Here is a 27,917-nt window from a genome sequence, read left to right as displayed (position 1 = left end):
AGCCCAGGGCTGGGTTCATCTGGACCTACAAGTAACCGGAAGAACCCAGTGGCAAAGCTCTGACAGTTCCATGACCCAAGCGAGGGGAGCAGAGCTGGTAGCTCCGGCCCAGGGCTGGTAGCCAGTGAGTGTGGTGTGGAGACAAGAGACCAGCTCTGCCCAACTGCTCCCTGTGCCAGTCTGTTACCAGAGCGAATCACACACAGTGTCCCCGGCTCCCCTCGCCCCTGGATTCTCTGAAACAACCGGAATCTCCATAGATACCTCCCTTCTCCCCACTCCCCGGATCTCACGTCTCTTTCTGTCCCCCCATTGATCCTGTGGCTTCTAGCTAGGATCTACATAGTTTCTGGGAGAAGCTGCCCGTGCCCAGGGGAGGTGGGGCCCCCAGGGGGCAGGGTCTGGGGCAGGCGGCTGCAGCGCGATGGGTTGATCGCTAGGACCCAGGAGCAGCTGGGTGGGAACAATGGCCGGGTTCCCTGTATCCCGGCGCCAGGAAGTGATTCGCAGCCGCTGCGGTGACTCGAGCTCCTGGCGAGATCCCCGAGCCCCGGCGGCTGGTGCTGGGAGCCCGGAGCCCGGGCTGCAGCCGGGAGAGGGGAATCTCCAGCAGGGCCCTTCCCGCTGCTCCCCAGGAGCCTCTCCCAGGGCAGAGCCCCCAGCCCGGCCAGGGCCATTCCCGGCCCGGCCCCTGCCCCAGGGGGGCCCCGCTCGGAGGGAAGGTGAGAGAGACCCGCCCGCCCCCGGGCTGCAGGGGGAGGTTTGGCCCCAGGCTGCTCCCAGCGGAGCTGGCTGCGATTCCCGCCCTGGGCCCGGGAAAGCTGCCGCCGGCTCCGGTGTGTGCGGGGCGGGGGGAGCCAGCCCGGGCCATCCGCTGCCCCCACCATCTACTGCTTTGCTCGTGTGAAGGTGCCGCTCGCTGACCTCTCCTGCATGGGAGGCCCAGGGGCTCTGCTGGCCCTAGGGGTAAGAGCGGGCAGAGGAGTCAAATGTGGGGACTATCCGTGCAGGGGGCAAACTGATGTGCAGGAGGGTCAAAGCGCTGGAGGGAGGGGAAGGCGATGGGGAAAATCAGAGACGGGGTAGTTAGGTACCAGGGTTAAGAATGTGGCTAAGGCCCGGCCAGGCAATATCAGTGGGGAAACCCCAGGATAAGTAAGGGCAGAGGAGTTAAAAGTGACAACAATGGGGGTGAGCAATCTGCAGTGGTTGCAAAAAAGGATGTTGAGATGTCAAGGGGTTCCCCGGGGGGCGTGGGGGTGGGATGCTACACCTCAGCACCTGTTCCCAGGGCTGGGTTCTCTCACAGCTGCATCCCAAGGCCCAGAGGCATGGAGCTGCTAAAGGAGACCTGATTCTGCACAATATTTCACATACCCCCCTTCCCCCGCAAAGTTTTAGTGTTTAAAATAATCCCCGATCAGTCGCTATCTCTGCATCATGCCTCACTGATGCAGGAAGGCTCTTGGTCTGCCTAAGGATCCATGAATGGGAACGGTTCTGCTGGTGTCTGAGTGGGCTGGGATGTAGGAGACCCAGGTCTCAAGCAGAGGAGGAAAGCAGATTTGAACAGGGGTCGCCCACATCCCAGGTGAGTGCTGAAAGATAGAAGGTGGGACAGTGACATGGCGGGAGGCTGAAGAGGGGCAGGGGGTGTAAGTAAGGGGGGATTGACAGGGGAACAGAGATGTGTGAGGCCGGGGGCAGGAGGGGATGGTGGCAGGGGGTAGCTGTTGCACTGAAGGGAGGATGGGGTGATGCAGGGGGGGAGGATTATGGGGCTGAGGGGAACGACGCTGGAATAGAGGGAAGATATGAGTGGGGGGTCACTGCGAGGAAAAGGGGGGATGTGGGGAGAGGAGGTTGTGAGGAGACTGGCCGGGGAAGGGAGAGCCGGGGGCAGGGATAAGGCGGAGGGGTGGGGAGAGATACAAGGGCAGCTTCCCTGCCTAATGGGGCAAGGGAGGTTGAGGGGGCTGCCCTGCCCTGCCCAGCCCAGCAGCCTGCCCTGCCCTGCCCAGCCCAGCAGCCAGTGGGGATTTGTTCCCCTACAAATGGTCAAACCAGCAGTGAGGAATGGGCAGGGTGACCATTCATCCTGAATTGGCCAGGACAGTCTTGTAATGCAGAGTTCAAGTCCTGGTCCTGAGCTGAATGACTCCGGGACACCATTTGTCCCAGATTCTCTGCGCCTGCCCCAGGCTCCGGGGCAGTGCCAGCCTGTTCCCCGTGGGTGGGATTGAGGTGGGCCTTAGCCCCCCTTCACCATGAGGCCCCGCCCCCGGCTCCTCCTCTTTCCCCGAAGCCCTGCCACCTGACCAGGCCAGAAGCTAGATCAGGGCCATAATAAGAGCCACCCAGGCTGCAGTGGGGAGCCCCAGACCCTCCACCTGCCCTGAGTGGCATGCCCTGGGGGGGTGGGCACATGTGCCAGGGGCTGCTCTTGAACACCCTATCCCCCTGTCCAGGGCAGGTGGAGGGTCCCTGGGCAACTCTTATCACAACCCAGCTTCTGGCCTGGGCAGGGCATTAGGAGGAGGAGCAGCAGGCGAGGCCTCTAGGGATAGGAGGGGTGGGGCCATGGAGGGGGCGGGGCTCCTGCATGTGTCCTGCATCCTGCTTTTGCCTTTTTTGAAAGGTGACCTAGGAATTGGGGGCGGACAGGAGACTTCCCCGGAAGGGCTGAGAATTTACAAAGGCAAATGTCCACCCAGAACCCCTCCCCCAACACAGCCAGCTCCCAATTTCATATTTGTGTTTAAAGGCAATCTCATTATTTGGGTGGGGGGGTCTGACTCCTGGGTTGACAGGACTGAACAGGGGCTGGTCTGATTTCTGTGCAGGATTCGGTGTCCAACCAGAGTCACTGCGAGCCGAAAGGAGTGGAATTGGGGTTTGGTTTGGATCAGTGGCAGTCAGTGTGTTCGGTTCTGGTTCAAGATGACCCAAAATAGTTCAGTTACCAGGCAGTGCCCCAGAAGGGGGGAGGGAGTTGGGAGTGAGCCCTGTGGCTTGCTTCAGTGGGGAACTGAATTTGGGGCATGGGGCCTGCCTCAGGTTGTGACAGTTGGAGGGAGGAGCTGCCCCAAGGGGTGGGGACGGGTGAGAGGAGGCCTGTCTAAGGGGAAGAAGAATTGAGCAGCCTTTTTCCTTGGCCTTGAAGAGTTAATGTTAACTTCTGGGACAGGGAGTCCCCACTTCTCTCCCCTTCCTCCCTGCTCCTGTGGGCTGCCCCCTTCTCTTTTTCTGCCGGACAGGCTGTTCCGGTATCGATCACATGCCTGGGGGTTGTTTTGTTGTCTTGTTTTATAATGAATGAGATCAGAGTAGGTTTTATTTTATTTTGTCATATGTTGAGCTGAAAAATTGCTGAAACTTCATTTTAACTGGAAGCCATTTTTCCCTGAGTTCGATTCAGGTTCACTGAGGAAGAGGAAAAATGATGGTTTAAGTCTGGTTCCATAGGTGCCGACTCCGTTGGTGCGCCGGGGCTGGAGCACCCACGGGGAAAAATTGGTGGGTGCTCTGCACCCACTGGCAGCTCCCCACCCCAGCTCACCTCTGCCTGCTCCCCTGAGTGTGCCGTGTCCCGCTTCTCCCCCCTCCCTCCCAGCGCTTGCCGCCGTGAAACAGCTGTTTCACGCTGCAAGCGCTGGGAGGGAGGGGGAACACGGCGCGCTTGGGGGGGGGAGGTGGGGGCGGGCTGGGGATTTGGGGAAGGGGTTGGAATGGGGGCGGGGCAGGGGTGGAGTCGAGGGGCGGGGGCTCGAGCATCCACTGGCGCTGGGAAAAGTTGGCGCCTGTGTCTGGTTCCAGTTCAGTTAAGCATATCGGTTCAACCTGGTTCTCTGGTTCTGTTCTGGTGGAGTCCAGGTGGGCAAATGAAATCTGCAGCCACTGAACTGTCCTCATAAGGAAGGCTGGGGGGCTGGTTATTGCTAAGGCAGAGGAGGCTGGTGTCTGTCTCTGTCTGCTCATGATTAAGGCTGCGAGTTTGTCACGAAACTCACGGATTCTGTGACTTTCCATGACTTCTGCAGCGGCTGGTGTGGCTGCCTCCGGGGATGCCCCAAGTAGCTCAGGTCCCTGGGCCAGTCTCACCAGCCACTGCTGGGGCAGTCCCGGGCCAGCACCCCTGCCCCCAACAACAGCAGGAGGAGTTTGCATGTGGGAGGGGGCTCAGGGCTAGGGGTCGGAGTGTGGGAGGGGGTGAGGGCTCAGGGTGACACTTACCTTCGGGGGCTCCCCGGAAGTGACAACAGGTCCCTCGCCCCGGCTCCTAGCTCCACGCGCTGCCTCCACCTGCAAGCACCGCCTCCACACTTCCCATAGACTGTGGTTCCTGGCCAATGGGACCTATGGGGGTGGCAGTTCACAGAGCTAGGAGCTTAGGGAGGGACATGTCCTGTGGCATGGGAACAGTGGGGGTGCTGAAAGCCAACCCCCTTACCTGTGTCTGTCCCCCCCTGTCCCGCTAGCCAGGGTGCGGGGGGGGCTGGGACCTGGGCGTGGGAGGCTGGCAGCGGAGCCTCGGCTAAAGCCTGCACGCAGTCATTAGCTGCTGTCACCAGAGGGGCTCTGGCTATTGCTCAGGGAGAGGAGGGAGGCTGGTGTGTGTCTCTCTCTGCTCCTCATATTAGAGCCCTTGAGTTGAGCTGCCTGGGTCAGATGCTGCTGCCTCCTCTGCCTGAGAGCCCAGACTGTGAGACTGCTGCTCCCCAGCTGGGGCTGTGCCAGGGGACAGACCTTCATTAACCCCCCCCCCCCCCCCCCCTGTGCCCAGCCCAGGTGGGCACTTTCTCCAGTGGCTGGAATCAGCTCCCTGGGGCAGATCCGGACTCTGCCCACACCAGCCCCTGAGCCCAGCCTGCAGGGGACTTGGAAAGGGCTGGGGCTGGGCAGGGACAGTGACTCTGCACAAAGGGCCCCTTTCAGCGACCTGCTGGTGAGTTTGTACCGGAGGGGGAGGGGCTCTCTATGGGTCTGTGGCTCCCAGAGCTGCTGCCCTCAGTGACACAGCCAGGCAAATGCCACAGGAACGGGACAGTCCCCAGTTCTCCCAGGCAGAAGGAAGAGGGATGGAGACAGGAAGGGGGAATGGTGAGACCGAAAGGGGCAGCAGGAGCAAGAAGTGGGGAGGGAGGTTCCCAGCTCCCAGCCCTGCCCGGATCCATTCCCTGCATCCCCCTGGGCCGACTCACTCTCCTGGGAAAAAGGGGAGGAGCTGACAGAGGAAAAGCCAGTTCTTGCCATAGACAGTCCCCACCCTGCTGGGGAGATGCACTGCCCTCAGGGGGCAATGTCAGGGGGGAATCTGCCAAAGTGGCTCCTTTGATTCTGCTTCCTTTCTAGCATTTGTCTTAGGGACTCTGTCCCTGGAGGGGTTAAAAGTGTCTCAGGGGTTCAGTGCTGGTGGGAGGGGCCGGGTCTGTGTTGTAATAAAGAGACTGAGGGTTTTCCCAGCATGGCAGAGTCCAGAGCGTCTGTCTGTAGGGAAAGAGCCTGGGGGGAATCGGGGTGTGAAATGGACTCAAGCCCCTTCTGAAACCTCCCTGATCACCCCTCTCGCCCTGACAGGCTGAGGAATCACGTCTGCGTTTTGCCCCAGATCGTCCCGTCTCCAGGAGACAGGGAAGGGAAATGTCTGTGATGGAGCCAGCTCAGGTAGGAGATTTTCAGGGAGCTTTGGAGCAGAGTGGGGTTTGCTGTAGAGGGGGAGGGGCAGGGAAACACACAGGGTGAGGCAGGGAGGGGACAGGGTGTGATAAACCTGCTGGGACATGTTCAACTTGGAGCCTGATTTTCTGAAAAGGCCCATTGGTGGGTTGGAGGAGGGGTGAACATGCCCTCATTTCTGAACCAGGAAACACCCCCCTGGGCAGGGCTGGGGAAAACTGACCAGACTCCCAGTGCTGGAGCCTGAACCCACTAGCCAGAGGCTGCTGTGAAATACGAAGGGAAGCTCTTGGGATTCCTGTCCCTGTCCCCGGCTCAGAGCTCTGCTTCCCATATCAGTCCTGTGGCTGGCAGGCGTGTGGGAAATGAGAAGACCCTGCCCACCTCCATCTGCTGGGGGGACAAGGAGCTCTCACCTCCCCACCCCCCCTGAAGCCTCCTGGCTGCTCTGAGCAGGGTGGGGGGTGGGATTCTGCTCCTCTGGCCCTCCTAGAGCTTCCATTTTATTGATCTTTCTCCCCCATGAACACTGAGATAGTGGCTGGGGCAGCAGCAGGTGCTGAGTGGGGAACTCTTGTTGTTTCAGATGCCGGTGACCTTCGAGGATGTGGCTGTGTATTTCACCCAGGGGCAGGGGGCTCTGCTGGACCCCCACTCAGAGAGCCCTCTACAGGGACGTCATGCAGGAGAACTATGAGACGGTGACCTCGCTGGGTAAGCGATACTCGTCCCTCGGTTATTGGAAGCCGCGGGGTCTGCATTTCTGAATCTGTTTTTTCCGTGGTCACGTAGTCCCCAGCTCCAGTGTGGGAGCGAGACTTTCATCTGCATACCCCCCTCCTATGGGATCGGGGAGTCATAAACCTAATGCACATGCTGATTCATCCCCATCCCTCCAATTTTCAAGGGGGCAGAAGCACTGTGTTGTCCTGTCTGGTTTAACTCTCACTCTCACACAGAATCCCAGTGCCCCTCCCTTCCTGGGACTAGCTCCAGCCCTGGGGAGGGCTCTGGATATTTTGCAATATGCAGGGGTTAAACTCCTGAGCTGTGATGGAGCCAGCCTCAGCAAGTCCCACCAGCTCCCGGAAAGCCCTAGGGATGGCTTGACAACCATCACCTCCACCCCCATTCCCCAGATATTTGCCTCTCCCAAGGGGGCTCAGGGGACCATGCTCCCCCCTTCCTTCAGATCCCACGTCCCCCCAGCACAGCATGGGGTCTGGTTAAACTCAGGAATGTTTTGTGACAAATATTCCTCCAATATCTGATCAGCACCCAACCTTGCCTGATTTCACCCCCTGCGCAGGATTCCCCATTCCCAAACCGGACCTGATCGCCCGGCTGGAACGAGGGGAAGAGCTGTGGGTCCCGGATCTCCAGGCCACTGAGGAAAGGGAGAGCCCGAGAGAGGTACCCGCACAGGTGAGGAGTCAGTGAGACTGACACGAAAACCATCTGAAGGAAAAAGCTCAGACTCCCAAAAATGTGCTGTGAGGTCTTCCTCATCTCCCCCAGATCAGGCTGTAGTCAGATATCACACACCGTCTCCCACCCACCCTGTTAGCTGTCAGGAGTTTCCTTCCTGATTTTACTTCCCAGTGAGTGTTTGCATGGGGATGTGGAGAGAGAATCCAATTTCTCCATCTCCCCACCTTTATTGTGTTGAGTTTTCCGTTTTTGCTATTCCCCTTTCTCCCCGGCACAGGCAGTGACTCATGTCTGGATTCTCTCTCCCAGCAGGTGCTGAGAGAGTGAGTGTGAATGAGGAGAACAATCAACAGTGGGAAGTTCCCGGGGAAGTGGAACCATGGGGGACCTTTTTGAGAAGAGCTGAAGGGAATTTTTCCCAGTGCTTGGAACAGGGAGAAGCCTGGGGAAATCGGAGCAGGTCAGAAAAACAGCTGGGAAAAGTGACAAAAGTGGATGAATCCATTGATTGTGGGGCAGGATGCAAGGATCCCAAGGAAACCACAGTCCAGCAGACAAGTCAAAAGGAAGAAGAACCCTATAAATGCCCCAATATTGAGAATAGATCTCATATGAGTACAAACCTTATTTCTCACTGGAGAAACCACACCGGAGAGAGACCCTATAAATGTCTTGATTGTGGGAAATGTTTCAATCAGAAGTCAACGCTTGTTAGGCATCAGACAGTCCACACAGGAGAGAAACTCCATAAATGCTCGGAGTGTGGGAAAAGCTTCACTAGATGCTCATACCTCGCAATACATCAGACAATTCACACGGGATTCAGACCCTATAAATGCCTTGAGTGTGGGAAGTGTTTCAATTGGAAGTCAAGCCTTATTACACATCAGAGAACCCATACAGGAGAGAAGCCCCATAAATGCTCGGACTGTGGGAAAAGTTTCATGCACAGATCTGACCTTATTAGACATCAGAAAACACACACAAGAGAGAAACCCCATAAGTGCTTGGACTGTGGGAAAACGTTCACACAGAGATCAACCCTTGTTGCCCATCAGAGAATCCATACAGGAGAGAAACCCTTTAAATGTTTGGACTGTGGGAAATGCTTCAGCCAGAGTTCATATCTTACTTCACATCAGCAAATCCACACCGGAGAGAGAACCTATAGATGCCTCGACTGTGGGAAATGTTTCAATTGGCAGTCATCATTTATTACACATCAGAAGATCCATACAGGAGAGAAACCCCATAAATGTTTGGACTGTGGGAAAAGCTTCAGTAGCACCTCAGACCTCGCTAAGCATCACAGAACCCACACGGGAGAGAGACCCTACAAATGCTTGAACTGTGGGAAAAGTTTCAATAACAACTCAAACCTTCGTAAACATGGGAAAATCCACACTGGTGAGAGACCTTATAAATGCTTTGATTGTGGGAAATGTTTCATTTGGAAGTCAAACCTTACCAGACATCAGGGAACTCACACAAGAGACGGATCCCACACCTGCTTGGAATGCGGGGAAAGTTTCATCCAGAGATTGGACCTTATGCAACATCAGACAATGCACAAGAGACAAGAAACATAAATGCTTGGATTGTGGAAAAAGTTACATTAAGAGAGCAAACCATATTACGCATCAGAGAACACACACAGTAGAATATCCCCATACATGCTTGGACTATCTAGGGGCGCTCACCCGTGTGGCTTCTCCGATGTTCAGTAAGAACATAAGAATGGCCGTACTGGGTTAGACCAAAGGTCCATCTAGCCCAGTATCCTGTCTACCGACAGTGGCCAATGCCAGGTGCCCCAGAGGGAGTGAACCTAACAGATCAAGTGATCTCTCTCTCTCTCCTGCCATCCATCTCCACCCTCTGACAAACAGAGGCTAGGGACACCATTCCTTACCCATCCTGGCTAATAGCCATTAATGGACTTAACTTCCATGAATTTATCCAGTTCTCTTTTAAACGCTGTTATAGTCCTAGCCTTCAACACCTCCTCAGGCAAGGAGTTCCACAAGTTGACTGTGCGCTGTGTGAAGAAGAACTTCCTTTTATTTGTTTTAAACCTACTGCCCATTAATTTCATTTGGTTGCCCCTAGTTCTTGTATTATGGGAATAAGTAAATAACTTTTCCTTATTTACTTTCTCCACATCACTCATGATTTTATATACCTCTATCATATCCCCCCTTAGTCTCCTCTTTTCCAAGCTGAAAAGTCCTAGCCTCTTTAATCTCTCCTCATATGGGACCCGTTCCAAACTCCTAATCATTTTAGTTGCCCTTCCCTGAACCTTTTTTAGTGCCAGTATATCTTTTTTGAGATGAGGAGACCACATCTGTACTCAGTATTCAAGATGTGGGCATACCATGGATTTATATAAGGGCAATAATATATTCTCCGTCTTATTTTCTATCCCCTTTTTAATGATCCCTAACATCCTGTTTGCCTTTTTGACGGCCTCTGCACACTGCATGGACGTCTTCAGAGAACTATCCACGATGACTCCAAGATCTTTTTCCTGATTTGTTGTAGCTAAATTAGCCCCCATCATATTGTATGTATAGTTGGGGTTATTTTTTCCAATGTGCATTACTTTACATTTATCCACATTAAATTTCATTTGCCATTTTGTTGCCCAATCACTTAGTTTTGTGAGATCTTTTTGAAGTTTTTCACAGTCTGCTTTGGTCCTACCCCTTTCTCCAGATCATTTATGAATAAGTTGAATAGGATTGGTCCTAGGATTGACCCTTCGGGAACACCTCTAGTTACCCCTCTCCATTCTGAGAATTTACCATTAATTCCTACCCTTTGTTCCCTGTCTTTTAACCAGTTCTCAGTCCATGAAAGGACCTTCCCTTTTATCCCATGACAACTTAATTTACCTAAGAGCCTTTGGTGAGGTACCTTGTCAAAGGCTTTCTGGAAATCTAAGTACACTATGTCCACTGGATCCCCCTTGTCCACATGTTTGTTGACCCCTTCAAAGAATTCTAATAGATTAGTAAGACACTACTTCCCTTTACAGAAACCATGTTGACTTTTGCCCAACAATTTATGTTCTTCTAGGTGTCTGACAATTTTATTCTTTACTATTCTTTCAACAAATTTGCCTGGTACCGACGTTAGACTTACTGGTCTGTAATTGCCGGGATCACCTCTAGAACCCTTTTTAAATATTGGCGTTACATTAGCTATCTTCCAGTCATTGGGTACAGAAGCCGATTTTAAAGGACAGGTTACAAACCTTAGTTAATAGATCCGCAACTTCACATTTAAGTTCTTTCAGAACCTTGGGTGAATGCCATCCGGTCCCGGTGACTTGTTAATGTTAAGTTTATCAATTAATTCCAAAACCTCCTCTAGTGACACTTCAATCTGTGACAGTTCCTCAGATTTGTCACCTCTAAAAGCTGGCTCAGGTTTGGGAATCTCCCTAACATTCTCAGCCGTGAAGACTGAAGCAAAGAATTTGTTTAGTTTCTCCGCAATGACTTTATCGTCTTTAAGCGCTCCTGTTGTATCTCGATCATCCAGGGCCCCCACTTCCTGCTTCTGATGTACTTAAAAAACATTTTATTACCTTTTGAATTTTTGGCTAGCCATTCTTCAAACTCCTCTTTGGCTTTTCTTATTACATTTTTACACTAAGGCCTGGTCTACACTATGAGTTTAATTCAAATTTAGCAGCATTAAATCAAATTAACCCTGCAGCCGTCCACACAATGAAGTCATTTACATCAAAATAAAGGGCTCTTAAAATCGATTTCTGTACTCCTCCCCGACGAGGGGAGTAGCACCGCAATTGACATTGCCATTTCGAATTAGGGTTAGTGTGGCCACAATTTGACGGTATTGGTCTCCAGGAGCTATCCCACAGTGCACTGTTGTGACCGCTCTGGACAGCAGTCTGAACTCAGATGCACTGGCCAGGTAGACAGGAAAAGCCCCGTGAACTTTTGAATTACATTTTCTGTTTGGCCAGCGTGGATAGCACAGGTGACCACGCAGAGCTCATCAGCACAGGTAACCATGCAGTCAGAGAATGGAAAAAGAGCATCAGCATGGACCGTACGGGAGGTACTGGATCTGATCACTGTATGGGGAGACGATTCTGTGCTAGCAGAACTATGTTCCAAAAGACGAAATGCCAGAACATTTGAAAAAATCTCCAAGGGCATGATGGAGAGAGGCCACAATAGGGATTCACTACAGTGCCGCGTGAAAGTTAAGGAGCTCAGACAAGCCTACCAGAAAACCAAAGAAGCAAATGGAAGGTCCGGGGCAGAGCTGCAGACATGCCGCTTCTACGCTGAGCTGCATGCAATTCTAGGGGGGGCCACCACCACTACTCCATCTCTGACCGTGGATTCCGAGGCGGGGGTAATCTCAGCCATGCCTGAGGATTCTGAGGACAGGGAAGATGAGGAGGAGGATGACGACGAGCTTGCGGAGAGCACACAGCACTCTGTTCTTCCCAACAGCCAGGATCTTTTTCTCAGCCTGACTGAAGTACCCTCCCAACCCTCAGACAATGAGGCCATGGAAGGGACCTCCAGTGAGTATACCTTTGTAAATATAAAACATGGTTTAAAAGCAAGCGTTTTTTAATGATTAATTTGCCCTGAGGACTTGGGATGCATTTGCGGCAAAGTCTGTTAACGTTTCTGGGGATGGAGCAGAAATCCTCCAGGGACATCTCCATGAAGCTCTCCTGGAGGTACTCCAAAAGCTTTTGTAGAAGGTTTCTGGGCAGTGCAGCCTTATTCCGTCCTCCATGGTAGGACACTTGACCATGCCATACTAGTAGCAAGTAATCTGGTATCATTTCATGATAAAGCCTGGCAGCATATGGTCCCAGTGTTTGCTGGCATTCAAGCAACATCCGTTCTTTATCTCGCTGTGTTATCCTCAGGAGAGTGACGTCGTTCCAAGTAACCTGGTTGAAATACGGGAATTTAATTAAGGGGACAGAGGTGACCGTTCCTACTGTGCTGTTTGCCTGTGGCTGAAAAGAAATCCTTCCCTGCAGTTAGCCAAGTGGGGGGAGGAGGGGGGAGAGGGGGAGAGATCATTGGCACTGAGCTTTTTGCGTTTGGCTAGCAGGGATCTTCCCTGATACCAGCCACGCGGTGGGGAGAGGGGTAAAGCGATTATCCCAGAGAATTGGAGGGGGGGGTTAGTTTGGTTTCTGCTGCTGCATGTTAACAGGAAAACCGCAGCACTCAACGGGCTTTGCTTGGTATTTGGGAAAGGAGGGCGCTGCTTTTCTGATGGCTACAGAAGCCGAAAGACAATGGCTTACCATGGCCGCATGCAAGCCGAATTCTGTTGCCCGGACCTGCGTCTGTGCTCTCTAACATCAAAGCCGCAGGCACTCAATATTAAGATGTAAAATGTGACCTTGTACCGAAATCACATGTGCTATGTAATGTGAATAGTTTTGTTCACCATGAAAGAGTATAAGCATTGTTCTGTAAAATGTATCTTTTTAAATACTTCTCTACTTTTTTTCCTCTCCCTCCCACAGCTGCAAATTTTTCAAGCCTCCCTCCTTCATCCCAAAGGCTATCTCAGATAAGGCAGTGGAAAAAAAAGGACATGAGACAAAATGTTCTCTGAAATCATGTAATCCACCCGCAATGAAAGAGCTTATCTGAATGAGTGGAAGGACACGGTATCAAAGTACAGGAAAGATGCCAGTGAACATGAGGCCATGAGGGACGCTCGAGATGAGAGGAGGGACACTTGAGATGAGAGGTGGCAGGCTGCAACGCTGGGGCTGCTGTGTGATCAAATGGACATGCTCCGGCGTCTGGTGGAGCTTCAGGAACGGCAGCAGGATCACAGAGTGCCGCTACAGCCCCTGTATAACCACCCTCCCCCCTCACCATGTTCCGTAGCCTCCTCACCCAGATGTGTAAGAACGTGGGGGGGGGGGGGGCGGGGAAGGCTCCATGCACCCTCCCACTCCACCCCAGTAGACAGCCCAAGCAAAAGGCTGTGATTATTTTGAACTTTTTTAGTGGCCTTTTCCTTCCCTCCTATCCTCCTCCCAAACCCCACCCAGGCTACCTTGTCGGTTCTCTCCCTATGTTTATAATCAACTAATAAAGAATACATGATTTTTAAATGATAGTGACTTTATTTCCTTTGAAAGCATGCTGTGAACGAAGGGGGGAGGGTGGTTTGCTTACAGGGAATGAGTCAATCAAGGGGGCGGGTTTTGAAGAAACAAAACTTTCACACCGGTTTTCAAACTGGTTTTCAAAGCTTCTCTGATGCGCAGCGCTTCCTGGTGTGATCTTCTAATGGTCCTGGGGTCTGACTGCGTGTAATCAGCGGCCAGGCGATTTGCTTCAGGCTCCCACCCCGCCATAAAGGTCTCCCCCTTACTCTCATAGAAATTGTGGAGCACACAGCAAGCAGCAATAACAATGGGTATATTGGTTTGGCTGAGGTCTGAGCGAGTCAGTAACGTGCGCCAGCGACCTTTTAAAGGTCCAAATGCACATTCTACCACCATTCTGCACTTGCTCAGCCTGTAGTTGAACAGCTCCTGACTACTGTCCAGGCTGCCTGTATATGGCTTCATGAGCCATGGCATTAAGGGGTAGGCTGGGTCCCCAAGGATAATTATAGGCATTTCAACATCCCCAACGGTTGTTTTCTGGTCTGGGAAGTAAATCCCTTGCTGTTGCTGTTTAAACAGATTAGTGTTCCTCAAGACGCGAGCGTCATGAACCCTTCCCGGCCAGCCCACGTTGATGTTGGTGAAATGTCCCTTGTGATCCACCAGTGCTTGCAGCACTATTGAAAAGTACCCCTTGTGGTTTATGTACTGGCTGCCCTGGTGCTCTGGAGCCAATATAGGGATATGGGTTCCATCTATCGCCCCACCACAGTTAGGGAATCCCATTGCAGCAAAGCCATCCACTATGACCTGCACATTTCCCAGAGTCACTACCTTTCATAGCAGCGGCTCAGTGAGTGCTTTGGCTACTTGCATCACAGCAGCCCCCACAGTAGATTTGCCCACTCCAAATTGATTCCCGACTGACCGTTAGCTGTCTGGCATTGCAAGTTTCCACAGGCTATCGCCACTCGCTTCTCAACTGTGAGGGCTGCTCTCATCTTGGTATTCTGGCGCTTCAGGGCAGGGGAAAGCAAGTCACAAAGTTCCATGAAAGTGCCCTTACACATGCGAAAGTTTCGCAGCCACTGGGAATCATCCCAGACCTGCAACACTATGCGGTCCCACCACTCTGTGCTTGTTTCCCGGGCCCAGAATCAGCGTTCCACGGCTATAACCTGCCCCATTAACAGCATGATCTCCAAAGTGCTGGGGCCCATGGTTTGAGAGAATTCTGTGTCCGTGTCCATGTCCATGTCCTCATCACTCTCGTCGCCGCACTACTGTAGCCTACTCCTCCTCGCCTGGTTTTGCAGGTTCTGGTTCAGCATAAACTGCACGAGAACGTGCGAGGTGTTTACAATGTTCATGACTGCTGTCTTGAGCTGAGTGGGCTCCATGCTTGCCGTGGTATGGCATCTGCACTGTTCACCAAGGAAAAACGCGTGAAATGGTTGTCTGCCATTGCTTTCCCGGAGGGAGGGTGAGAATGTACCCAGAACCACCTGCGACAATGTTTTTGGCCCCATCAGGCATTGGGATCTCAACCCAGAATTCCAATGGGCGGAGGAGACTGCAGGAACTATGGGATAGCTACCCACAGTACAACGCTCTGGACGTCATCACTAGCCTCGGTACATGGACACACACCGCCGAATTAATGTTCTTATGTGGCCGCATACACTCGACTTTATACAATCGGTTGCCAAAAATTGAATTCTGTAAATTCGGATTAATCCCATAGTGTAGACATACACTTAATTAGGCAGTGTTTATGCTCCTTTCTATTTACCTCACTAGGATTTGACTTCCACTTTTTAAAAGATGCCTTTTCATCACTCACTGCTTCTTTTACATGGTTGTTAAGCCACAGTGGCTCTTTTTTAGTTCTTTTACTGTGTTTCTTAATTTGGGGTATACATTTAAGTTGGGCCTCTATTATGGTGTCTTTAAACAGCGTCCATGCTGCTTGCAGGGATGTCACCGTACCTTTTAATTTCTGTTTAACTAACCCCCGCATTTTTGCACAGTTCCCCCTTTTGAAATTAAATGCCACTGTGTTGGGCTGTTGAGATGTTCTTCCCACCACAGGAATGTTAAATGTTGTTATATTATGGTCACTATTTCCAAGCGGTCCTGTTATAGTTACCTCTTGGACCAGCTCCTGCACTCCACTCAGGACTAAATCAAGAGTTGCCTCTTCCCTTGTGGGTTCCCGTACCAGCTGCTCCAAGAAGCAGTCATTTAAAGTATCGAGAAATTTTGTCTCTGCATTTCGTCCCAAGGTGACATGTTCCCAGTCAATATGGGGATAATTGAAATCCCCCACTATTATTGAGTTCTTAATTTTTATAGCCTCTCTAATTTCCCTTAGCATTTCATCATCACTATCACTGTCCTGGTCAGGTGGTCAATAATAGATCCCTAATGTTATATTCTTCTTAAAGCATGGAATTACTATCCACAGAGATTCTATGGAACATGTGGATTCACTTAAGATTTTTACTTCATTTGATTCTACATTTTCTTTCACATATAGTTCCATTCCTCCCCTCCCCCGCACGACCTGTTCTGTCCTTCTGATATATTTTGTACCCCGGGATGATTGTGTCCCATTGATTGTCCTCGGTTCACCAGGTTTCTGTGATGCCTATTACACCTCTACCTCAATATAACGCTGTTCTCGGGAGCCAAAAAATCTTACCGCGTTATAGGTGAAACTGCGTTATATCGAACTTCCTTTGCGCCACCGGAGTGTGCAGCCCCGCCTCCCCGAGCACTGCTTTACCGTGTTATATCCGAATTTGTGTTATATCAGGTAGCGTTATATCGAGGTAGAGGTGTATATCAATATCCTCCTTTATCATGAGGCACTCTAGTTCACCCATCTTATTATTTAGACTTCTAGCATTTGTGTACAAGCACTTTAAAAACTTGTCACTGTTTATTTGTCTGCCCTTTTCTGATGTGTCCGATTTTTAATGTGAATGTTTCTCATCTGATCTGGCCCTTACATTATCCTCTTCCATCCTTTCCTTCTGACTATAACTTAGAGAATCTCTATCAATAGACTCTCCTCTAAGAGAAGTCTGTCCAAGCCACATGCTCCTCCGCACCTCTTGGCTTTCCCCAGCCCTTAGTTTAAAAACTGTTCTGCAACCTTTTTAATGTTAAGTGCCAGCAGTCTGGTTCCACTTTGGTTTAGGTGGAGCCCATCTCTCCTGTATAGGCTCCCCGCATCCCAAAAGTTTCCCCAGTTCCTAATGAATCTGAACCCCTCCTCTCTACACCATCGTCTCATCCACGCATTGAGACTCTCAAGCTCTACCTGCCTACCTGGCCCTGCGCGTGGAACTGTGAGCATTTCTGAGAATGCCACCATAGAGGTCCTGGATTTCAGTCTCTTCCCTAGCAGCCTAAATTTGGCCTCCAGGACATCTCTCCTACTCTTCCCTATGTCATTGGTACCAACATGTACCACAACCACTGGCTCCTCCCCAGCACTACACATAAGTCTGTCTAGATGTCTCTAGAGATCTGCAACCTTCGCACCAGGCAGGCAAGTCACCATACAGTTCTCCCGGTCATCACAAACCCAGCGATCTATGTTTCTAATGATCGAATCTCCCATTACTAACAGCTGCCTTTTCCTAGTGATTGGAGTTCCCTCCCACGGAGAGGTAACCTCAGTGCTTTTTCAGTAAGAGCTCAAACCTCACTGAGCATCGGAGAAGCCACATGGGTGAGCAGCCCTAGGAATAGCTTGACTGCAGGAAAAGATTCAATTTGACTTCACACTTCAGTGACCCACACAACAGAGAGACCTTGAATGTGGGGGAAGCTTCATTTGGTGCTCCTGGAGTATCAGACACCCGCAAATGCACACAGGGAAGAAACCTCTGAGATGTTCTTAGTATGGAAAATGCTCCAAGTGGAGCTAACACCATGTTTGACATCAGAGACTCCTCCACACAGCAGGGAAATTCTCTGAGTTCCCTGACGGGGGCCATCCATGGTCACAAACAATGATGAGCTCCCAAAATCCTAATAACCAGTTCTCTACCAGGTCCTCGGTGGCACTTTGGCAGCGGGGGTGGGAAGGGTCTTCACTCGCTCCAGGTTTTTGGCGGCACTTGGGCAGCGGGTCCTTCACTGCTGGAACAAGTGAAGGACTTGCCGCCGAAGTGCTGCCGCTGACCTGGTAGGGAACCGCCCGGTGAATACAAGCCCCACATGCCTGTCCCCCCCGTGCCTATACGACCCCAACCCAAGTCTTGCCCACGACTGTCCCCCTCAGAACCCGCAACCCATCAACCGCCCCCTCCTCCTTGTCCCCTGACCACCCCCTCCTGAGACCCCCCCACCCCGAACTGCCCCCCAGGATCCCAGCCCCTACCCAACTTGCCCCAATCCCTGTTCCCTGACTGCCCCGACCCCGTCCACCACCACCCTGACAGACCCCCGGAACTCCCGCCTACCCAACCGCCCCAGTTCCCCGTCCCCTGACCGCCCCCCCCAGAGCCTCCGCCCCCTCCAACTGCTCCCTGCCCCTTATCCAACCCCTCCTCCCAGCCCCAGCCTGGCCTCCTTACCATGTGGCTCAGGGCAGCATGTATGGATGTTGCACGGCCCACTGGAGCTCGCAGCCCCACCCCCTTACCATGCCACTCAAAGCGGCAGGAGACACGCTGCCAAGGCTCTGCGACGGGGGGGGGGCTGGGGGAGCCTCCCCAGCTGGGAGCTCAGGTGGGTCGGACAGGACGGTCCCGTGGGGACATAGTTTGCCCACCCCTTTAACAACCGGTTCTAAACCGGCTTCTAAATTTAACAACCAGTTCGCGTGAACTGGTGTCAACCGGCTCCAGCTCACTACTGGTCACAAACCCATTTCCTGGTCCCCACACATATCAGGGGCATTTGGCTCCCAAGGATCCAGCAGCAACCGAGCATCAGCTGGTCAGTGACCCTCTGGCTCTGCCTGGTCTCAGCAAACCCCAGGCAGAGGAGAAGCTCCGATCAGCCCCTCCCCCCTGCTGCAGCCCTGGCTGCTGAGCTGATGGGGCACAAGGTGGGGGAAGGGAGAGAGAGAGAGAAACTCCTCCAGATGCTCCCTCTCTCTTCCTCTCCCAGCCGGGATCCCCCTGCCATGGAGATGAGGAGAAGGACACTTGGGCCAGGCCCCACCTTCACTCTACACACCTGTCCCCATCCCCCACCGTCCACCAGCCCGTGGGCTGGGCTCCCCCACTGACCTGGGGCTGTTCCCTGTAGGACGAGTGTCCCTGGGGCCCAGTAACTCCTCCCCTCCCCAAATTCCCCAGGGCGCTGGGCTCTGGGGGATCAACCGTTAAGAGACCAGGCCGATGGGTTGTGGGGAGGACACTGGGGATTGAATGGCTGGGGCTGGGGGAGCTGGGAAGCAGGGGGAACTGGGTGCTGGGGCTATCAATTGTTTGGGGATCATGGGATAAGAGGCGAGGGAGAGCACAGGGGCAGAGAGGTGCTGCCTCTCATCACTCACCCCCTCTGCCCCTTCTCCCTGCCCCCTCTGCATTCAGACAGCACCATTAGGAGAGACTGATTCCCACCGGGCCTTTTGTTGGAAACCTGGATTTTCCACCTCTGCTACAGTAGCATCAGCGTCTGAGGGTCTGTCTATGTTAGGGATTAGCTAGCACAGCTCTGAAACTCGACCAGATTGCCTAGTCCAGACTGACCATGACCATTGAATTTATTCTGATCTGGTGGCAGTCTGTACCCCTATGTTCACCCCTTTTACAAGACTATGATAAATTGTATACAAATCCTGCCATGTGAGGTATCATTTGAAAACCGATAATATGCTGATCATTATTGTCTTGTTAAAATATGTGTGGCAATATGGTATGTAAAGTTTTAAGATTCTACTAAGGGCAGCCACAAACTAGTTCCTCAGAGATAAAAGTTGATGCCTCAGCCAGGTGTCAACAAAATTAAATGGTTAAGGGCCATTGTTTGGCAGGAACGAGGGTGTGACCAAGAAATCTACATTTTCACAAAGAAACAACTTGACATTCCCATCCGCACAGACTTTCTGTCTCCTGAACCTCAGCCAGATCAAAGGAGAAAGAACTATAAGAAAGAGGACCAGATGTCCCCAAATATTCCTCCCTTTCTCTCTGCCCACGGCAGCCACAACACCTGACGAACAAAGAAACAGCTTTGGACCCAAGGGATGGATCCTGTCTGAAAGAGATTCTGCCAGTGAAATTGCTGAAGAATGTGGTGAGAGAGATTTTGTTTTGAATTCACTTAGCTCATTAAGTTAGGTATTAGTTGTGTTTTACTTCTTTTATTTTCTTGTAGCCAATTCTGACTGTTAAGCCTCATTACTTAAAAAAATTAGATTTAAAATCTTTCTGTAATTAATAAACTATGTTTTAATATTTAAACCAGTGCGTTTGGATTGAAGTGTTTGGGGGAAACGCCCTTTGAGATAAAAGGATTTGTGTATATTATTTTCTATTAATAAAATGACGGATTTTCTATCAGCTTGTATTGTCCAGGAGAGAGGCTGGGCAGTACAAGAGTTGCATTCCTGGGGAAAGTCTGAGACTGGGAATTTGCTGGTGTTGCTCTGCAGTGTAATTTTAGATGGATCACTTGATGAGTGCCCTGTTGTGTTCATTCTCTCTGGGGCACCTGGCATTGGCCACTGTCAGAAGACAGGACACTGTTGGACTTTTCGTTTGACCCAGTATGGCTGTTCTTATGTTCTTGATTCAGGAGTGGCTGACTATAGTGTTCATGCAGTATAACTGGGAGTGATTTATATGCTGGAGGCTGTTTGTGGACAGACCAGGAGTGGCTGCTCTCACTGTGAAACTGTAAAAGGCACCCCAGGTTGGAGAATTGAGGGGACACAGCTGTTCAACGGTCCAGATTGTACCCTGGGTAATGTCACAGATTCCCCACCCTGCTCCCCACCATTATGAGAATTATTGTTAGAGTCACTGAGTTCCCCCTCTGGGGGTACATTTTTTCATTCCCAAATAGTGTCATATTGCTCCAGATTATGTTGACAAGCATTTATTGTTTGTACATTTTATCCCTTTTACTGTCCCTGAATTACATTCTGGCTAATAAAGGTGGTGTTTTAGCTTCAATGTTATTTGAGAGTGATGGGGTGAGTCCGAGGGATTCCCTCCTTCCTCCGCCACTGTCACACTCCACCGGATACAGCAGCCCCTCTCTAAGCCTTGGAGAGTTTTATCCTCTCCCTATTCTACTCCTCCACCTCCCGCGGTGTCACTTGCCACTGGGTCCTTGGCTCTCCATGCTTAGGAATCACACTCTGATTTCCCTGATTCTAAATCAGACTCCCGAGGGCTGAGATGAAAGTGTCACAGATCTGCACGGGAAATTCAAATGAACCTCAAAGCACAGTTTGAGCTTTCTGAACTTACAGCCCTGTTTCCATCTATTAGTAAAATTGCTTCTGGGCGTTTTCTAGACTAGTCTAGATCATTTGTGGGTGGGAATTTTTTTTTCCTTTTTTTTTTTAATATGATGTTGCTAAAACTTTTGTAACGAATAGAACCAAATCAGGAGGCGAAAAGAGAAGCCAGTTTAGCCAGGTCGGAAGAAAATAGGCTCAGACTGACCTGACCCATGGGTGAACCTTAAGGACTGATTAGGAAGATATATAAATGAATAGAGCTTTGAAATGCAAGTCTGCATTGTAGGCATCCTCACCCCAAAAGGAGTTGTGTGTGTGTGTGGGGGGGGTGTCACAAAGTTATTGTAGGGGGTGTTGCAGTATTGCTACCCTTCTGTGCTGCTGCTGATGACGGTGCTGCCTCCAGAGCTGAGCAGCTGCAAAGTGGCGGCTGCTGGCCAGGAGCCCAGCGCTGAAGGCAGAGCTGCTGCCAGCAGCAGCACAGAAGTAAGGGGAGCATGGCAGGGTATTGTCACTCATACTTTGGTGCTGCTGCCTGCAGAGCTGAGCCCTCAGTCAGTGGCCTCCCAGCTGTGAAGGCAGCAGCGCAGAAGTAAGGATGGTACCATGACCTCCTGTTAGGACCTCCGATTTGAGAAATGCTGGTCTCCCCCCAGGACCAGATTTCACAGGGGGAGACCAGATTTCATGGTTCGTCACATGTTTATGGCCTTGAATTTAGTAGGGCTCTAATTATGATTAAGGGAGGTTAGTGTTTTGAGGTCCCGATTATACTGAACTGATTTTTAAAGCTGTGATGGTGCTGCCCGTGGGAGCCAGCTGAGGTCACTCAATTAGGGTGAACTGCAAACAAAATGGGGCAGACAAACCCCAAGAGCTGGTGGTTATTCCAATAATTAGATTTACCAAGCCAGCACAAAACAGCTTCTATAGTACCTCACTGGTTACTTGGAAGTCCAAACTTCGCAGTTCCCTTAAAGTACCCAGCCTCAGGCCTCCCTCCAGACACACCTGTCAGATATGATGATGATTACTGAAAAATCTAATCATATAAAAGAAAAAAAGGTTCTTCCAATCCTAAAGGATCAGCCACACACCCAGGTTCAATTACAACTTAGATCTTACCCAAAATATAGGCTTATAGACAATTTTTATTAACAAAGTTAAAATTTATTAAAAAAGAAAAGAGAATGTCGGTTAAAAGATCAATATACATACAGACTTGAATTCAATTCTTGAGGTTCAGATACATAGCAGAGGTGAGCTTGTAGTTGCCAAAAGTCCTTTTAGAAATAGTCCAGAGGTTATAGTCCAACGTCCATATTCAGGGTGGCTCCAGTCAATGACTGGGGATCTCAATCCTTGTGGCTTAAGGTTTCCCCCTCTTGAAACCCAAAGCAGATCTGAGATGAAGTAGGATCGTGTCCCAGGGTTCTTATACATTTCCAGCAGCCTTTCGGCCTGAGAAAACAATAGGCTTAATTCTCCTAGCACAGGTTAATTTATCCATTAAACAGTTCAGATATAGGTTACCACAATCTTCAAAGAGACATATAGACAATAATACTATTTCACTCAAGTATCATCATAAATGTTAATATTCCCTTTTTTGATCTTTGAATTAAAGTTATAGCAATAGACAAGACTCATTTGCTTACATCACAAGACCTGAGCAAACACCTACCCTTCTACCTCTAACAATGCAGACTTGCATTTCAAAGCTCTATTCATTTATATATCTTCCTAATCAGTCCTTAAGGTTCACCCATGGGTCAGGTCAGTCTGAGTTAATTAACTCTTTCTGGCCCTGTCACCTTTCAATGAGATTGTAAGGGTGTGGGACTCACCCTTGCGGCACCTCCTGCTGGTCACCTGGGGAATCAGCTCAATCCAGCCTCCGGAGTGCCCTCTGCAGGCCAGTGATATGCCTTGTCCTCTGCTGGCTCCCATGTCCCTCCCAGGACCCCAGTGTCCCTTGCTCTGGGTGCTGCCCCCTAGCAGTACCCACACACACTGGGTCACCACTCCCAGGGGAACCCCCACCCACTAACCCCACCTCAGGATAAGGCCACTGCCAGTCACCATCTAGCCCCCACTCTCTGGGGCAGACTGCAGTATAGGCCACTCATCATCAGCAAGGCTGGGTTTGGACCTGCTGCCTTGGCCTAGCCCTCAGCTGCCCTCTGCAACCCCAGTACCCCTTAGCCTTCCCCTAGGCTGCAGCCTGGGGCTATCCAGGCTGGAGCTCCCCAGCTCCTCAGCCTTTCCCCAGCCCTGCTCCACTCAGGTACCCTATGTCTAGCTCCCTGCAGCCAGGCCCTTCTCTCTCTAAGCGCAGAGAGAGACTGGGCATGAGCTCCCGGCTCCCTGCCTTTATAGGGCCAGCTGAGTCTGTTTGGGGCGTGGCCCCAGCTGCAGCCACTTCCCCCAATCAGCTCAGCCTTCATGCTGCCTTCTCCCTGGGCTATCTCAGGCCTTTCCAGGCAGGAGCAGGTGTCCACCCTGCTACAGAGATATTATATTATACTATTAACATCACAAAAGCACATTAGACTTTCAGGTAAGTTTTTCAAAAAACAACTTAGGGCTGGAGTTTTTAAAGGTATTAGGCACCTGAGGATGCCGATGGGGGGGCCTTGTGGGGTTTTCAAAGCAGGTTTAGGCACCTAGGGCTAGATTCACAAAAGGGCTTGGTGCATAAATGCCATATTAGGTACTGGAATCCAACATTTAGGTGTCACTCATTCTCAAAACCCCTGCTCAGCTGCTGCCTAACTCAGTAGGTGTCTAGAGTCCCTCTGTGCTTAGATTTCTTCTGTTAAGTCCTCCAGGTGCTAAAAGATCTACTGGGCATGTGCACAGCTGCCTCAGTCTAGGTACCCGGGTGCTGATCTCATTCCTAAGCCTCAGGCTTGCTGTTCTCCTGCCCTGTCTCGCAGGTGGGACCCAGCATGATAGGCTATTGAGCAGAATAGCCCCTTTGGGGTGCTGCAGGCTCAGCAGAAACTGTCGGCAGTCTATAGACAGCGGGGCTTTAAAACACTCCAGATGGCGGAGACAACGAGTTTCCTCCTGCAGACTCTTGGCTTGGCAGAAGCCATGCTCCGTTCTGGGAAGAGGAGCCGCCCCTAGATTTCCTGCTGGGCCGTAGCCTGGAGCAGCAGTTGGACATTCCCCTCCCTGACACAGATTGGAGCTTGCTGAATGGAGCGAGGCTCTAGGCAGTGGTACAGCTCCTGGGGTTGGGGTGAGACTCTGACCCGCTCTAGCTAAGGACTAAAGGGGGCTAAGGCCTGGAAGAAGCAGGCAGGACCAGGGGGATTGCATTCCCCCGGGCCAAAACACTGATAGGGTCAGGTGCTGCATGTTAATATGATGAGAGATTCAAGGAAACAGGCCTGGTGTATACTCTGTAAATAAATGTAACCCTTCTGCCCCTCTGAGTTGGCAGCAACAAGGGCTGGGTTCAGTATCTAGGGGTTCCGTTTCAATAACGCAATGCAAAACCGGCTCGAGCCCCCCCCCCCGGGCTCCTCTGGGAGGCAATACTTCCCCTCTCGCAAGCACGGAGTCTGAGTGTAGCAAAAGCCTTTTAATAAAGGAGGGAAACAATCCGGCATTATGTTGGGGAAACACCACAAACAGGATTCATAACACAAACCAGGAGCAAAAGACCCACCTCCAAGTAAGTTTGGCAGTGTCCTTTTCCCCTCAGGGTCTTAAGTCCAATCACCCCAAAGTCCAACAACCCCAAAGTCTCTGTCCCTGGTCAGTGCTGCCCCAGAGTTCAAAAGTTTATCTGCAGAGTTTTACCTCCCCGCCTGGGCGGAAATGGGGGGGGGGCACACGGGATGCTAAAGGGCACCTTACGTGGTCCGAGGCCGACTGCCCCACCTCTCTGTGGAGTTCTGCTACAACCTTTACCACAAATGGCTTCGCGCTACCAGCTGCGCCGCGCCGCTCCACTCTGCTCCTCCAGCCATTCCCGCAAAACTGCTCAGCTCTGCCAGCCCCTCCACTCCACCAGCCATCCCATGAACCACTCCAGCTGCCCCCGCAAATGGCTCAGCTCCGCTCTGTGCCACTCCGCTCACTGTTCCATGGGCCACTCCACCATCCCACAAACGGCTTGGCTCTGCCAGCTACTTAGCAATATATCTTCAGGCTCCTGCATTGGTTAACACAGCACTCAGTGATCTCAGTTCAGCATTTTTAGCAAGTAGTATGGGAGCCCCAGTGCTGGTGCACCATTGGCCCAAAGTGAATTCAGTTCAACAACTTCTAGCTAAATTCCTAATGAAAGCAAACTTAGCTCTGCTATTCAGCATGGAGAGGGAAATAGTGCAATTAGTGCTCCCAGCCCTCAAAAGGTGCCCATACCATCAGGTACATATACCTCTCCCCCAACCTCTCTTAATTTACTGGGTTTTGTAACCCATGCCCCTTGTCTAGCGAGTGCTACTTAGTTACTGGTGACTCCCTCTGTCATACAACAGTTCCACTGGCCTTGATTCACAGAATCAGGGTAACAACACTTTATTCTTCCTGTCCCAATAACAGAGAAACTGGGGATTCCACACCAGCCAAAGTAACCACTTTCAGTTGTTGTTGTCCCAGGCTAGGTGGGGTGGGTGTGCCTATGCAAACAAGATTAGCCCCTGAAGTTCTTTTCCACCCTCGCCATAATTCACCACCAGATGTCAGGGTAGAGCTTATCCTGACTCTGCTTACATAAATAAATACAAATAACACTCCATCCCCTCACTTATTTCCACAAGAGCTCCTCAGCTGTTGAAGTTGCAGCTACAGGAGCCATGTTTGCCTGGGTAGCAGGGCCTGTGGGGGCCGGGCCCCAACATGGAGCCAGGTGGGTTGCTCCACTTATGTCCAAAGGCCATGGAAGGAAGCAGGGGAGTCCCAAAATCTGCCACCTTCAGCAGCTGCCTAGAGCAGCCTCTGGGTGTAGCCTCAGAAGCCCAGAGCGGGGGCAGGATCCCAGCTCAGACTGTGAGCCGGAGACATGGGGGGGGAGGGAAATATCCCAGGAAGGACCTGGGCCTGTTGTAATATTTGGAGCTACAAATTTGTGTCAATGGGATGGAAAAGTTCATAAGTTGTCACAACGGCTTTTGATAAATGCTGATGGGAAAAGCTACGCGAACCAAACAGAGAGATTACATTAGTCCAGTGTTTTTCAAAGTTTGGGTCAAGACCCAGTACTGGGTCATGGCATTTAAGGCACTGGGTCGCCTTGCTCAGCACCCAGGACCCTAGTGGCTCTGGGCAGCACCGCTGACCGGGATGTTAAAAGCCCCATCAGCGTTGCTGCCCAGCTAAGGCAGCTATTGCCTACCTTTTCTGACCCCACACTGCACCCCGGAAGTGGACAGCAGTGGGTCCGGCTTCTAGGTGGGAACCGGCCAATGGGAGCTGGGGGGGCCGGTGCCTGTGGGCGAGAGCCACACGGATCCGCTTGTGTACCTCCGCTTAGGAGCCAGACCTGCTGCTGGCCACTTCCGGGGTGCAGTGTGGTCCACGTTGCCAGGACAGGCGGGAAGCCTGCCTCTGCACCCCAGCTGCACTGCTGACCAGGAGCTGCCGGAGGTAAGTCCGAACCCTTTCCTGCACCCCAAACTCCTTATCCCCGGCCACAGCCCAGAGCCCTGACCCCCCTCCTGCCAGGGCCGGCTTCAGGCACCAGCCGACCAAGCACGTGCTTGGGGCGGCACCTTGGGGCAGGGCAGCGCTCGATTATTTATTTATTTTGATTCGGCGGCGCGGCACTCGGAGGGAGGGCGGGGGCTTTGGGCGGCGTGGTGCTCAGGGGGCGGGGGTTTGGGCGGTGTGGTGCTCAGAGGGGGCGGGGCTTTGGGCAGCATCTTGGGGGGGCGGGGGCTGGTGCGGTGCAGCACTCGGAAGGGGGCGGGGGCTTCAGGTGGCATGGTCCTGGGGGGGGGCGGGGATTTCGGCAGCACTCGTGGGGGGCAGGTACGGCAGGGCGGCACTCTTCTTTTTTGCCTGGGGCAGCAAAAAAGTTACAGCTGGCCCTGCCTCCTGCACCCCAACCCCTTGCCCCAGCCCAGAGCCCCCTCCCACAGCCTGAATCCCTCATTCCCAGCCCCACCCTGCACCCCTCACTCCCGCACCCCAACCCTCTGCCCCAGCCCTGAGACCCTTCCACACCCCAAATGCCTCATCCCCAGCTCTGCTGGATTGTGGGCATCAACAATTTTCTTCAACTGGGTCCCCAGAAAAAAACACTGCATTAGTCCAAACAACCAGGCCACATTCATTTAATCAACAAGGAGTCTGGTGGCACCTTAAAGACTAACAGATTTATTTGGGCATAAGCTTTCGTGAGTAAAAACCTCACTTCTTCGGATGCACTTTCATTTAATGAAAGGACTGTTGAAATCATGCTTGGTAAAAACAAGAGACATGGAGCTGGCAATTAATTAACCAAATTCATGGGCAGCCGGAGAAGTTTCACTGCGGCCCTGCCTCTTCTGCTCATGGCCCCGCCCACACGCCACCCCAGGCCCTGCCCCTGCTCGGTCCCCTTCCCGCTCAACCGCCCGCAGCCGCAGCTTGCCGCATTCCTCCTCCTCCTCCTCCCCACCCGAGGCCCCCACCGCCCGCCTCTCTCTGCGTTCCTCTTTTCCTTCATGCCCACCTTCCCCTGAGTGAGGCCCCTGCTGTGTGCGCTCTCCATTTTCCTCCTCTCCTCCACTGCCACTATCCCCCGTGAGGGCCCCACTGTCTGCCGCTCACAGTGTCCCTCTTCTCCACCCCCTCTCCTCTGTGAGGGCCTCATGGAAGAGGGGAGATGGAGGAGAGGAGGGACGCAGCAAGTGGTGGGTGGGGGGGCCTTTCAGGGGAGGGGAGATGGAGTGGAGGAGAGAAGAGGAGGGACTCATCAGGCAGCGGCGGGTGGTGGGGGCCTCAGGAGGGGCAGAGCAGGGATGGGAAGAGGCAGAGGAGCGCAGGTGGGGCCATCACGGCTCAGGCATCTGGCGCTGGGGTGCTTAGCCTCCCCTGGCCTATTATACTCATCCCCTATGACCAGAATCAGTGTGTTGGATATTAGCCCTAGCTGGCAGACGAAATAATGAGATGGGCCATTCCACCCATGGTCCTTAAAGAAGGCACAGAGAAGGAAAAACAGATAGAGGCCACCGGAGCAAACTTTTGTTGAAAACTGAAAAATTTATGGTTGAAAATTTTCAG

At 52.0% G+C, this 27,917-nt stretch overlaps 1 protein-coding gene across 8 annotated transcripts; it reads left to right on the top strand.

The window, feature by feature from the left end:
- Positions 1-436: 436 nt before the first annotated feature.
- On the top strand, positions 437-13,252 carry LOC101953991 (zinc finger protein OZF-like). Of its 8 annotated transcripts, XM_065565073.1 has the most exons (7): positions 442-722; positions 1,458-1,591; positions 5,578-5,664; positions 6,263-6,390; positions 6,986-7,101; positions 7,420-11,677; positions 12,650-13,252. In XM_065565073.1, exon 6 carries the CDS (start codon positions 7,719-7,721, stop codon positions 8,694-8,696), a length of 978 nt encoding a protein of 325 aa, XP_065421145.1. In that variant the 5' UTR covers positions 442-722; positions 1,458-1,591; positions 5,578-5,664; positions 6,263-6,390; positions 6,986-7,101; positions 7,420-7,718; the 3' UTR covers positions 8,697-11,677; positions 12,650-13,252. The 8 variants fall into 8 exon arrangements, 6 of the variants coding, with proteins under 6 accessions (XP_065421145.1, XP_065421142.1, XP_065421148.1 ...); XR_010592082.1 differs by lacking the exon at positions 1,458-1,591 and having other exon boundaries at positions 437-722; positions 7,417-11,677; XM_065565070.1 differs by lacking the exon at positions 1,458-1,591.
- The last annotated feature ends 14,665 nt before the right edge of the window (positions 13,253-27,917 follow it).

The sequence above is a fragment of the Chrysemys picta genome, chromosome 12 (assembly GCF_011386835.1).
Source record: "Chrysemys picta bellii isolate R12L10 chromosome 12, ASM1138683v2, whole genome shotgun sequence".
Taxonomy (NCBI): domain Eukaryota; kingdom Metazoa; phylum Chordata; order Testudines; family Emydidae; genus Chrysemys; species Chrysemys picta.
This window is presented reverse-complemented; position numbering and strand designations above follow the sequence as displayed.

Excerpts from the sequence above, each read along its gene's own strand:
- LOC101953991 (XM_065565076.1), top strand. The coding sequence starts at position 7,719 with ATGAGTACAAACCTTATTTCTCACTGGAGAAACCACACCGGAGAGAGA.